The sequence below is a fragment of the Marmota marmota genome, unplaced genomic scaffold (genome assembly GCF_001458135.2).
Source record: "Marmota marmota marmota unplaced genomic scaffold, marMar, whole genome shotgun sequence".
In the NCBI taxonomy this organism is placed as follows: Eukaryota; Metazoa; Chordata; class Mammalia; order Rodentia; family Sciuridae; genus Marmota; species Marmota marmota.
This window is the reverse complement of record NW_025999900.1, coordinates 40411804-40426275: the sequence shown is the minus strand read 5'-3', so window position 1 is coordinate 40426275 and position 14472 is coordinate 40411804. Positions and strand designations below refer to the sequence as shown.

At 39.0% G+C, this 14472-nt stretch overlaps 1 protein-coding gene across 1 annotated transcript in view; it reads left to right on the top strand.

Moving 5' to 3' along the window:
* Positions 1-5341: 5341 nt before the first annotated feature.
* Zfyve1 (zinc finger FYVE-type containing 1) overlaps positions 5342-14472 on the top strand; it is a 60787-nt gene continuing 51656 nt past the window's right edge. The window contains exons 1-2 of the mRNA XM_015493579.2: positions 5342-5571; positions 6930-7850. Coding sequence (XP_015349065.1) covers positions 7368-7850 — 483 coding nt within the window. The 5' untranslated portion in view covers positions 5342-5571; positions 6930-7367. The remainder of the gene's footprint in view (positions 5572-6929; positions 7851-14472) is intronic.

Below are 14472 nucleotides of genomic sequence, written 5' to 3'. Positions count from 1 at the left end.
AAAAAAAAAAAAAAATATATATATATATATATATATATATATATATATACATATATATATATATAAACACACACACACACAGAGAAGATGCTTTAAAAGGTATCTATCTGTTTCATCTTCTCTACCTACTTTAAAGCTTCAAAAAAGTTCATCATTCTGTAGGTGCTGGAGCAATTAAATGAAAACTAAGCAAAATAATAATAATAATAAGCCTCAATTTAATCCTTATAGAACAAGTAATTTAAAATGGTTCATAAAGTATAAAACATAAAACTTTTAGAAGAACACATATGTGAAAGTCTTCAGGACCTAAACTCACAGAGTTATTCCCACCTACCCTTCTGTACTGGGGATTGAACCCAGAGGTGCTACACTCTTGAACTATATCCCCAGTCTTTTTTATTTTTTATTTTCAGACAGGGTCTTGCTAAGTTGCTGAAGCTGACCTCAAACATGTGATCCTCCTTCCTCAGCCTCCTTAGTTGCTGAAATTATAGGAATGTCTCATTGCACCTAGCAAAGAGTTTTTAAACAGGACACCAAAAACATAATCCATAAAGACAAAATGGAGGGCTGGGGATGTAGCTCAAGCAGCAGCGCGCTCACCTGGCATGCATGTGGCCCGGGTTCGATCCTCAGCACCACATACAAACAAAGATGTTGTGTCCACAGAAAACTAAAAAATAAATATTAAAATTTTCTCTCTCCTTTCTCTCTCTCTCTCCTCTCTCTCTTAAAAAAAAAAAAANAATTTTTTGCCAAAGTGTCTTAATCTTTTTTTATTGTTGTTGCTATAACAGAATGCCACATTAGCCTTTTACCATAACTATTCGTTGCTCTGACTCTTGCTATGATTCTATTCTCACAGGGTACTTTTTTTTTTTTTGATACCAGGTATTGAAGATTATTTTATTTTTATTTTTATTTTTGTGGTGCTGAGGATTGAACCCAGGGCCTTGTGCATGCAAGGCAAGCAGTGTACCAACTGAGCTATAACCCCAGTCCTTGATACCAGGGATTGAACCCAAAGGTACTTAACTACTGAGCCACATTACCATATTCCCAGCCCTTTTTATATTTTATTTAGAGATAGGTTCTCACTGAGTTGTTTAGGGCCTCGGATAAATTGTTGAAGCTGGCTTTGAACTCATGCTCCTCCTGCCTCAGCCTCTCAATTTGCTGGGATTACAGGCATGCTCCACCACAGCCCAAGCAAAAAAAAAAAAATTATCATGGTTCTCTTTGTGCTAGTTTTAAGAATTCTACTCTGATTACAGTAATATATCACCCCAAACTACTGTATTGGTATTCTTAGCTGGTAAGCTTGATTAATATGTGTTCACCACGGAGAGATTAATTCACTTTAGTGGGTGATAAAACAAAATTTCTGGGCCTGAAGGTGAAAGCTAAAGGTATTTTTTTGCTTTTTGTTTTTTTTTTTTGTACCAGGGATTGAACCCAGGGGAGCTTTATCACTGAACCACATCCCCAGCCACCCCCACCCCCTTTTAAAAATTTTTTTTGAGAGAGGGTCTCACTAAATTTCTTAGGGCCTTGTTAAATTGCTGAGGCTGTCTTTGGACTTGTCTCAGGTTCCTGAGTTACTGGGATTACAGGTGTGCACAAGAGCACCCAGCTAATAAATAACATCTCTTAATACCATTTGGGAAAGAGACTGTGCTTACCCGATACTGTATATATGCATATAGTTGATGAAATTAGGAGTAAGTATTTTAATAGCTATAAACCAATTGTGGGTATGGGTGTGTTGTATGTTTATATTGAGGACTCCCTTGAAGGGGGAAGCTAGATGGAAAATTTAATTGGACAAATGGAGAAAAATGTCTTCTACTAGTTTTGTATCTCGTGTTGTGGTGAAATATTGTTGGGATATTTAAAATCTTGATTGATTTAAGGAAATGATTTTATTAAGTCCATTTGCTTGTCTTGCAGAGCCTAGTTTTGTGATATCTTTTATCATTTCCTTTTCATTTTTATATTTTTATTTGAATTTGATTTTAATTTTATTTTTTTAAATACTCTTTTAGTTGTAGATGGACACAATGTCTTTATTTTTATTTATTTATTTTTATGTGGTGCTGAGGATCGAACCAGGGCTTCACGAATGCAAGGCAATCACTCTACCACTCTGCCACTGAGCTACAATTCCAACCCTTTATTTGATTTTTAAATTGTGAGCTACATCATATAAATAGAAGAATGCAAGAGACATGAATTGTTTAATGATTATCAACTGAAGATTGGTTCAACCACCACCTAGGTAAAGAGTAGAACACTGCCAGCATACAGAAACCCTCCCATATGATCCGATGGGCTCCCCTATTGAATTATTAGCTTGCTTGCCGCACCCCCCCCCCCCCATAATATGTCAAACTGACTATCCTGCTGATAACAAGTTTAAAGGTTTTGGTAAAATATTGAGTCAACAAGATGAATTATCAGAGCAAAATCTAGGTGAAAGCAGGAAAGTAAGTGGAACAATGATGTCACTTTACCCTGAGGACATATGCCTTACTTGGTGAACTTAAGCTTGTTTTTTTTTAGGCCTCATGGGACAGAAGAAAAGTCCAGGACCTGGTGGATTTTTGGGAAATCTATATTGAAGAACTCAAATACCCATATGGGTGAACAGGAAGTAAACAGCCTCCTACCAAACAGACCAGGGAGTTTTATCTTGGGGTGGGAAGAAGTTGTAGTGGTATACTTGAGAGGCACTGGACCCATAAGCCATCACTTCCAGGGGTAGGTAGCACAGATATAAATCTCTTGTGGTCCAAACAAACAAATAAATGAGTGAAACAAATATCAAATAGTGAATTAGTTTAAAGTGGTTCCTCCTGGCAAAAGCAAAAGCAAATCCTCTCTGAAGGAATAAACCTCTATGCTAGGCCTCAAAAGAATCCCCACAAAAATTTTTCCAAGGAAAATGAAACCCATAGTAAAAAAAAAATAAACAAGCATGCAAAGTCTGCAAATGAGCAAAAACAACTAACAACAGACATAGATCTGATGATTCCAATTTTCTGTTAAAGAAATAAACTCATGTTTTCATTATGATTGACATATTGCACTTACATAGTAAAAAATTCAACAATCCTGAGTTCAACCTCCAGCACCATAACTGCCCCCCAAAAAGAAATAAAGAGAAAAAGAAAAGGAAAAAATTCAAGAGTACAAGTATGTTTAAATAAAAATTCTTCTTAGTTCCTCTCCTAGGAGGTAACCATTTTCAGTTTTAGGGATTCTTTTAGGGCTAACCATTAAAACTTTAAAAGAATTTAAAGGGATTTATTAGATATCATTTTATTCCTAGAATATAGCCACCTCCTCATTGAGTAAGGATATGAAGCAATCTATTTAGGCTAAAGAAAATTATATTGGTAGTTCTAGGAATAAAAATTTCTAAGGAAATTATATATCCTACTGGCTAGTCTCAGCCTAGTTTCTTTTTTTTTTTTTTTTGGTTTTGTTTAAAGAGAGAGAGAGAATTTTTTAATATTTATTTTTCAGTTCTCGGCAGACACAACATCTGGGCCGCACGCATGCCAGGTGAGCGCGCTACCTCTTGAGCCACATCCCCAGCCCCTAGTTTCTTTTTTATTTTGACTTCTTTACTGGGATTCACCCCTTTTCTTCTCCCGACATCCCCTTATGTCCAATTAACATTTAAATTTTAAACTGCCACAGATAGCTTAGTTCTTTTTTTTTTCTTTACTTTTTATTTTTTTTTGGTTGTTCAAAACATTACAAAGCTCTTGACATATCATATTTCATACATTTGATTCAAGTGGGTTATGAACTCCCATTTTTACCCCGTATACAGATTGCAGAATCACATCGGTTACACATCCACGTTTTTACATATTGCCATACTAGTGACTGTTGTATTCTGCTATCTTTCCTATCCTCTACTATGATAGCTTAGTTCTTAATATTCTGATTTGTGATCTGACATAGGAAAAAAAAAAAAAAGTCAGTCATGTTGCATGGTTAGTACATTACCCAGTTTTGGAGACATAATTTTCAGCCAAATAATCCTCATATATGGCTCATTTATTATTATGTAGATTGATTTTTTTTCCTATTTATTATTTCCCATGAATCACAAGGTAAAAAAGGATTCTACCTGAAATCAAGATACGAAGTCTTATCACAGCTTTGTCAATAACCTGCTGTTTGACCTTGACAAGTCAGTTAATCTTGGTTTTCTCTCCTGGGTTAACGATTATCAAAGCAATTCCTTTATTATTTGGAGAGACTGTCTTACCCCTAGTCATATCCATATGTATATATTTCTTCCTTTTTTTTTTTTTTTTTTTTAAGCCACCTATGTAGTCAGGGAACTTTTCTAGAGCAAGCACCGAATCTTAGACATCACAGACCAGTGCTCTTTTCATCATATCAGGCTTTCTTTCAGTGTTGTTTCACGAAATAAATGGAAAGAAAATGGAAAAGAAAAGGGAATGCATGAGACAAATATAAGACCATTTTTAAAAAGCCAGCTAGGCTGGCGCGGGCTGAGGTAGGAGGATCACAGCCAGCCTCAGCAAAAGCAAGGCACTAAGCAACTCAGTGAGACCTTGACTCTAAATACATTACAAAATAGGGCTGGAGATGCGGCTCAGTGGTTGAGTGCCTCGGAGTTTAAAAAACAAACAGAAAAAGCCAGCTAATAGTGACAGCAATTAGTAGAAAAAGTTTAATTTAAAGCAAACCCTAATTTAAAGATAACTTAAAATGTATAAGTTCTGAAGTTATATAGGGAAAGGTCAGAAAAAGAACAGGGAGGAGAAAAAATTAATGATGGGTTTGGTGACCACCATTGTCGGGAAAACAAAACTCCCTCAAGACTACTTGAAATTATTTTAATTCTTCCTGTTTTTTCCAGTTTGTGCTGGATGAAATTGACTAAGTGGAGACCGCTTGTTTTTACACATGTCTGAAGGAATGATTCGCAATTAAGGGTTATTTGAAACTACATTATTTCCTTCGGTATTTCCCGTTTATACTAAACATTATCACACCAGTTGTCTAATTTGGCGCCATTCCTCCCCAAGCCGGTACCCTAAACAACTCTGAAACCTGCGGAAACCACTGTCAATACAACGACTCCAAGTCCCGAAATGCTCGATGGCCTGCCTTCACCGCCCGCTTGTAAGAGCCGCGCTTTTATCTGGGAGTTGTAGTCACCTGGAATCTGCACTTCCGGGATATGGGGACAGAGGATGTATCCTGAGAACTACAACTCCTAGAAGGCGGTGCGTGCCCTCCTGCCCCCACTACCGGCGTCGGGCTCCGCCCCCCGCCGCTCCTCCCTCCGGGGCTTCACGGCTCACGCCTTCCTGTTAGTCTGGGCTGGGAGAAGTTCACTCGGATCAGCTGATTCCAACTGACAACAGGAGAGGAGGAAGCCCGGGAGGCAACCTAGGAGGAGGGGGGGCGGAGATGGTGATGAGGATGGATCCACCGGTGCCCTGAGGAACAGCCGCCACCCCCACCGGCGTCCCACGGCCACCAGACACCGCCTCGCGGAGGCCGAGCTTCTCCGTGGTGGGATCCCCGGGCCACCGCTGGCAGGGCGGGGAGGGCACTGCCCTGCACCGGGCAAGCGGTCGTCCTGGGGCTCCGGCTGCCCCCGGGAGGAAGGGGGGCCGGGTGCGGCTCGAGTGGGGGTGGGGTGGCATAAACAATGGATTCGGCTCCGGGCTGTGCCGGCGTGGGGGGGATTTTGGGGGCCTTCTTTGTTCTTCGGCTCCGCTCCTACCCCTCGGGTTGTGGTAGTGTTGTCCGGGAGGAAGGAAGGGTGAGGAATCCCGGGTTGGGGAGAGGCATCGAGGTGGGGGCCCGAATGGGCAGATTGTTTGCTTGGCCTGGCGGGGATGAGGTGTTCTTTGAAGGGTGATTTTATGCTTTTTACATTTGTGACAAGTTTTGATTTTCGTTTCCGTTTTGGGAGCAGCCTGGGCAGGACTAGAGGTTAGGGTGTAAATAATGTCCCCTAGTCACTCCCTTCGTCTTCCTTGTTTATCTAAAAATAAGATTGATAGATTGATTACCATGGGAGAGGAGTGAATATCTGTAAGGAAGACTTCACTCTTGGTTGGGGCTTTGGAATGGGGGTTAGGGCTAGGGGGGATTCGGAATGTAATTGTAGAAGTTACTAAAGCCTCTTTCCTGCCCCAGTTACCTTTTTTTTTTGAAGTTATTTTTAAGTTAGTTTTTGAATGACCAAGAGAAAAAATTGTTTTGACTCACTATTGGCCTGTCTTTGCCGGGGGCCATAGTGCAGGAATCCTACTTCCTGTTGCTCCCTCTTTCTTTTCTTTTCTTTTTTTCCCCCCCCAGTTTCAGAAAGAAGGGACAAAAGGAAGTTCAATGATTGTTATTGTTTTTGAACTTGAAATAGTGATTGTTATTTCTAAGCATCTGTCTATAGAGTTGAAACAGTACAGTTACAAGGATAACCAGATCTGCCCAGAACTTTGATGGGTCTCAATTTTATTGTTACTATCTTTTTTTCTTTAGTTTTTTTTTTTTTTTACAGATCTCTTTCCCCACCTCCTAACTGTGAGGTGCAGATGGGGGTGCAGAGGACAGTTTGCTTAGTGATTTTGATTCTAATTGTAATAATTAAATGAACAGAGTGTATCAGTCTGGGGAATAGAACAGCAAAGTCTTTAAATGCCCTGAGCCTAGAATTGATGTTTGTTTTTAAAAGGAGGAGCCTTACCTATGATTTTGGGAAGAAATTCTAGTATCAGAAAAAACCAGTATAAGTTTTACCAGCAAGAATGAGAGTTCTGTCCGTAATTTTTGTTTAGTATTTAATCAGAGTCTTTTTGTTTGTTTGTTTAAGGTGCACTTCTGTTTTTTAGATGAGTGTAATCCTTTTTCTTCCTCTATTGTAGGCATCTGCTGAAATATCGACTTGAGGTTGAATTATATTGAAAAGCTTCTGACCACTTAATTTCATTACAAAAACTTTGTGGCTGAGGCACAAGAGATGAGCCCATGTGTGTGAACCCATCACAACTCTGATTGCCATCAAAGACTCTGTCAAATTCATTTGACTGCATCTTTGCCTGCACTTTATGAAGGATGAAATCTTCAAACCAAATCAATGTTGCTGCTGTTACAAGAATCTTGGGAGCAGAAAATTAAAAAAAAAATCAACCATTTGCAAGTGTGTAAAGAATTATAATAGGACAGGTTTTCTTTTTTTAAGTGAGGTGTTTAGAACCCTGTGGAAATTTTGTGTGGTCTTCAGACTCAAAGTCTTTGTTTTGCTTCTTGGAAAAGCTCAGTGACTATTATATGGTGGGTGTGCTTCCTTACCAGTCTGAGTTATGAGTGCCCAGACTTCCCCAGCAGAGAAAGGCCTGAATCCTGGGCTGATGTGCCAGGAAAGTTATGCTTGTAGCGGGACTGATGAAGCTGTCTTTGAGTGTGACGAGTGCTGCAGTTTGCAGTGTCTCCGCTGTGAGGAGGAGCTCCATCGGCAGGAACGCCTTCGAAACCATGAGCGGATAAGACTCAAAGCTGGCCATGTCCCTTACTGTGACCCCTGCAAAGGCCCCAATGGGCATTCTCCAGGTGTTAGGCAGAGGGCAGCCGTGAGGTGCCAGACCTGTAAAATCAACTTGTGTCTGGAGTGCCAGAAGAGGACTCATTCTGGGGGTAACAGGAGGAGACACCCTATTACTGTGTACCATGTTAGTAAGGTCCTGGAGTCCCTGGAGGGGGAAGAGATGGATGAGGAGACCAAGAGGAAGAAGATGACTGAGAAGGTTGTGAGTTTCCTCCTAGTAGATGAAAATGAAGAGATTCAGGTAAGCACTTGTGCATGGTGGGATTCACATGGCCTTGGAGTAGATAGAAGGTAGCTCTCTTTTGTTGTTGTTACTGGGGATTCACCCAAGAGGTGTTTTACCATTGAACTATACCCACGGTTCTTTTTGTTATTTATTTATTTTAATTTTTTTTTTTTTTTGTATTGGGGATTGAACTCAGGGGCACTGAGCCACATCTCCAGCCCTATTTTTTTTAACATTTTTTTTTTTTTTAGTTGGACACAATACCTTCATTTTATTTATTTATTTTTACGTGGCACTGAGCTAGGCGAGCGCACTACTGCTGAGCCACAACCCCAGCACCCCACAACCCTATTTTGTATCTATTTTGTATTTTATTTAGAGACAAGGTCTCATTGATTTGCTTAGTGCCTTGCCATTGCTGAGGCTGGCTTTGAACTAGTGATCCTCCTATCTTAGCCTCCTGAGGCACTGGGATTGCAGGTGTGTGCCACTGTGTCTGGCTTGTTTTTTATTCTGAGACACGGTCTTGCTGAGGTTTTTTTTTGTTTTTTTTTTTAATGTTTATTCTTAAGTTTTAGGTGGACACAATATCTTTATTTTACATTTATGTGGTGCTGAGGATCGAACCCAGTGCCTTGTGCATGCTAGGCAAGCACTCTACCACTGAGGCACAACCTTAGCCCTCTTGCTGAGTTTTTCCTGAAATGCTGAGGATGTCCTTGAATTTGAAATCTACCTACCTTAGCCTACCAAGCCCAACAGGAGCGTACATTTTAATCATTAAAAGCCAACACCTCTGAGGGCTTAGAGTCAGATTTAGTTACCAACATCATGAGCTGGGGATAAGTTACTTGTTTGAGTTACTTAGTTTCTTCATCTATAAAATGGGAATAGTGCCTAGTCATTGGGCTTCTGTGAGGATGAAATGAGACTCTAAAGTGTGTTGCATTCTAAATGCTCAGTATATGCCAGCTGTTAGTATTATTATAATAATATTATTATAATCCCACTTTGGCATGGTGGGATTCACATGGCCTTGGAGCAGATATGTTCTTAGAACTGTTTTAAAACAGCTTTCTGAAAGAGAATACTCGGCAAGTTGTGTGTAAATGTCTGTGATAAAGGACTGTGCATATCCAGGGAAAGAAATACTAACCGGGTCCATGGTAGCATTAAGTAATTAGGTATGAACTTACTGTCTTGATGTAAAGAGAGAGAGCTTCAAAAAGTACCTTTTAGGACTAGGGATGTAGCTCAGTGGGAGTCTTTACCTAGCATGCACAAGGCCCTGGGCTTGATTCTCCAGCACTATTCCCCCAAGCTCCTAAGCTCCCAGAAAGAGAAAAATATCTTTTATAAGGACAGTATTCTCTCCACATAGCCTCTTTTTGTTTTCATGTAGAGACTTCTCTCTTACTGTGGCAAAATATCGAGTCCGAGTAATTTATAAATATGAAAGATTCTTTTTTTTAAAAAAATATTTTTTGTCAATGGTCCTTTATTTTATTTATTTATATGTGGTGCTGAAGATTGAACCCAGGGCCTCACACATGCTAGGCAAGCGATCTACCACTGAGCCACACCCCAAGCCCACTTATACCATTTTTCCTCACATACCACACCACAGTACCAAAATGACATGAATAAGTGTATTATGTACTTAGGAGGGAAGGTGTCACCTGAAAGCCAAAGCTATTCCTATGANATTTTTACATAATGCCCTATTAGTAACTGTTGTATTCTGCTACCTTTCCTATCCTCTACTATCCCCCCCTCCCTCCCCTCCCATCTTCTCTCTCTACCCCATCCACTGTAATTCATTTCTCTCCTTGTTTATTTTCCCATTCCCCTCACAACCTCTTATATGTAATTTTGTATAACAATGAGGGACTCCCTCCATTACCATGCAATTTCCCTTTTCTCTCTGGAGGGGACATTTTAATCATAGTAACTTCTGAAGCCAGTGTGGGCATCTAGAATAACTAGAGGATATTTGATTTTAGTTGGGGGGAAGGGTAACACGCCATGGGTGAAGCTAGGAGATGGTAATGTCTGACCAGGGAAGAGGTAAGGTGATGTCTACACATTCAAGTGGGCTTTCAAGGGAAGACTGCTTGAATTCACATACTAGTTTACCATTCACTGGCTGTATAACCATGGGCAAGTTATTTAAGTTCAGCAACTCAGTAGTTTCATGTCAACTTTTATAGGATTACTGAGAGGATTCCAAGAGATTAGGAATGGAAAGGACTTATTACAGGGTCTGGCACACAGTGTCCAATACCAGTTTATTGTCAGTATCCTTGGGGATACAATGGACTTGTGGTCCATTGACTCAGTCCTTGTATGATGATGATGACTACTCCAGTCTTCGGATGGGAGGATTACATGTGTAAGTTACCATTTACCACTTACCCACTAAATATATTTCATATCTACTTTTTTCCTTCTTGGATAAGCTGAGGAAGCCTGTACTTTAATTGTCAGCTAAACACTTTGGTAACACAGACTTTTCTTTATTGGTTTGAGAAGAACTAATAGAGTTATAGAAGAGTGACCCAGATCCCATTCAGCCTCCCTTGTCCGCAATAATGTCTTCATTATGGATTATGCTCTAATTGAGCGACATTGTGGACTAAATATTTTATAAATGGAGCACTTGGATTTGGATGATTCTTATTGGTTTTGCTATCAATTCTCTTTAATGTCCGTCTTTGGAAAGTCACAGTTTGTATTGTTGGCACTTTCCTAAAGGGAGAGGAAGATTTGAGGTGAGCCAGTAATCTTCATGAATATTGGGTTGGCACTTTTTAAAAAGAATGTGTTTTTGAGGAAGAAAGATGTATTATTATTTTTTAACAGTGATTTATGTTCCTTAGAGGATTAGGAAAGTGAAAAGAAATGTAAAGAGGAATCCAACTATCTGAAGATGAATTTGTCCTTTATCTTGTGTGTTTGTGTGTGTGTGTGTTATTGTGTCATGTATATAATGAGTCTGTTGGTAAAAAGACATTTGCTTTTTCTCCATAAATATTGACCAGTTCCCAGGAAATAATAATTTATTAATTGCAAGCAATACTGGTTGGAACTAATGGATTAGACACAGAATTTGTTCATTTTAGGTGAACATTCATTTTCCAGAATCCTAAGTAGAAAAATCTTAAGGAGAAAATATCTGGTTCAGTTTTCTGATAGGTGACTGTCCAACACAATGAGAAAGGTCATTGTTTGATACAAGTCTAGATAATAAATTCCTGGAGAATAAGAGAATTTTTTTTTCTCTGTACAGTGTTACAATGGTAAGCACATCATCAGAGCATAAATTCTTGTTGATTAGTGTGTGATGTCATATCTCAACTGAAGTTTTTCAAAATGGGTACCACACATATAACTAGTAAAAGACCAAAATAATATAACAGAACATATAATGAAAAGATTGCCTTCCTACTTTGTACACTTGTTTTTTAAAAAAGAGCAATCACTGTTAATTGTTAACTGCATGCCCATATAGATTTTTTCATGTATAATTATAAATATATTTATTTTTCTTTTTTAAGCAAAAATGCAACTTAATGTGTGTGCTGTTCTGTACTCCCCAACACCCCCACCTTGCACTTGCGTGCTCTGATGCTGGAGATGGAACCCAGGGGTGTTCTACCCTGGACTACATCCCAACCCTATTTATTTATTTATTTGAGACTGGTTCTGACTAAATTGCCCAGGCTGGCCTTGAACTCCTGCCTCAGCTTCATGGATAGCAGGGATTATAGGCGTGTGTTACTATGCTTGGCTGTTCTTGCCTTTTTTCCATTAAAGGGTATCTTGTGGGACTTTTCATACCAGAACATTGAGGTCTGTCTCATTATTTAAAGGATGCCTAGTATTTATTTGAATTGCCTTTCTGTAATATAGTCTATTAACCCATTATGTCCCATCATCCTATATAGAATTGAAAACTTGGGGGCTGGGGTTGTGGCTTAGTGTTGGAGCGCTTGCCTGGCATGTGTGAGGCCCTGGGTTCGATCCTCAGTTCCACATAAAAATAAGTAAATAAATAGAATTGAAAACTTGGGACTGAATCTGTGTATTACTGGATATTTGATTTATTACAAATAAGGATGTGATGAATATCCTGTATCTGTATTTAGAAATAGAATCTTTTGTTGAATGATATGTGAAATTTAAATATTAGATATTTCCGAGTTTATGAACCTCCCTGCCCCTCAGTCCTGGTGATTGAAATGAGGGGTGCTCTACCACTAAGCTACATCCCAAAACTCTTTTTTAATTTTTTTTAATTTTGAGAAAGGGTCTTGCTAAGTTTCCAAAGCTGGCCTTGAACTTGTCATTCTCCTGCTTCAGCTTCCCAAGTAGCTGGATTATAGTTGTGCACTACCATGCTTAGTTTGAAATTCATTTTCTTAATCTGGAGTACTACTATGAATATCCCCTCATTTCTGGTCTTTTCTCATATAATAGCTAAAATTACTTTGCTGTTTGGAACTATTCTTTGTACTTGTATGAGATCATTTAATCCTAATGATAACTGTTTTTATTTTATTTATTATTTTCACATTGTTTTTGTAACAAGTCATCACAAATCTAGTGCATTAAAACTGCACAAATATATTCTAGTTCTGGAGGTCAGAAATCCTAAAACAGATTGGTAGAGTTATATTCCTTCTAGAAGCTGCAGGGCAGAATCTATGCCCTTGTCTTTTCTAGCTTCAAGAGTCTGCTTGCATTCCTTGGTTCGTGGCCCTGTCATCCCATTTCAAAGCCAGGAGTATAACATTTCTTTTAACCCCTCTCTATGCCTCTCTTGTTTCCATTGTCACATTTCCTCTCCTGGCTGCTTCTTATAGAGATCCTTGTGATGACATTATACCCACAAAGATGATCTACCATAATCTCCTGATCTCAAGGTCCTTAACTCAATCACATCTCAAAGTTCCCTTTGCCACATAAAGTGACATATTTACAGATTCCAAGGATTAGGATGTGAATAGCACTGGGGAGAAGCCAGTGTTCAGTCTACCACACCCTAGGAAGTAGATTGTGTTTCAGAGATGAGGACATTAAAGCACAGAGTCAAGTAACTTGCCAAGATCAAGTTACAGTAAGTGGCAAAGGATTTGAACACAGGCATCCTGGCTTTAAACAACAACAACAAAAAAATTATAGTTGTAGATGGACAGAATACCTTTATTTTATTTGTTTATTTTTATGTGGTGCTGAGGATTGAACCTAGTGCCTCACACAAGCTGGGCAAGGGCTCTGCCACTGAGCCCCAGCCCCAGCCCTAAAATCCTAGCTTTTAACTATTATACTTCTGCTGTCTTTGACTGAATCATACAGACTTTCCAATTAAACTTTATTATTATGGTCAACAGTACCAGTTTACCAATTCCTCATTGTGGTTGTGAGGATCAAAGGAAACATAATTCTACATACAGGTAAGAGACAATGTTATAAACATTGGCGTATCCCTTCCTCTTAGCACTGAGGACTCAGAATTAGGCCCTGTTTCCTTTTTTGTTTTTTCCTTTTTTGTTTCTGGCCATTTATGGGTTTTGATAATTTTCAGTTTAATTCATAGGGATCATTTTAGCACTTTGTAGGCTGCTACTGTCATGTGGTTTCCTCAAATTCTGTGGCCTAGAGTTTCCTAACATTTGTTGCTTATAATTCAAGAATTACTCAGCTTCTTTTGGAAAATCTAAAAAGATTAATTTTTTTTTTTTTCAGAAGGGAAAATATTATTCTTTCCTTATCATTTGAGTGTGTGCTTCAGTGGTAAATTTGAGGAGAGACTGACTTTGGATGTCAGAAGTCAGAAGTCACTTATCATTCTTAAATTGACACAATTGGCCTACTAGCCAAAGACATTGATTCATTCATTACATTTTTTATGTTATATGCTAGGCACTTACTAGGTTCCAGGAACATAAGATTAATAGTGAAGGCCCATGCCTTCATATAGTTTACCATTTATGTGGTGAAAGCAGATTTCACACATATAAACACAAAAAGTGCAGAGTGTGTAGTTTAGTGGTAGAGGCACATAACCACAATCCCCAGTACCACTACCACCACCACCACAACAACAAAACAACAACAAAAACATAAAAAGATGGTTCAAATGTAGTAAGTATTATTACGAAAGAGTGAGTTGGAAGCCTTTTTTGAAGGGTGGTCAGATAAGGTGTTATTGTAGAGGTGATTTTTAAGCAGAGACCTGTTACTAATTTGGGAAGTCCAGGTGAAAGGGACTGGGGAAAAAATTGAAGGTGATAGCATGCTTGAGGTGTAGAAAGAATGCCATTGTGGCTGGAGTGAGCTGTCAGAGAGTGATAAGGAAAGAGGTGTAGAGGTAATCAGGTGCCAGATATAGGAGGCCTTGCAGGCCATGGAAAGAAGTGTGAATTTAATTTTAAGGGTGATAAGAGGCCTGAGACTGAGTTATACAAAGAAGTCATCTAACCTGGTAGAAGTTTTTAAGAGCTGGCTCTTAAGTTTATTGTGTAGATTAGATTGTAGTGATTGTAGAGAGATGAGGGAAAGCAGAGAGACCACATAGGAACCTGTTGCAGAAGGTGAAATGGATTTGGAGTTAGATGGGGAAGATAGAGAGTAA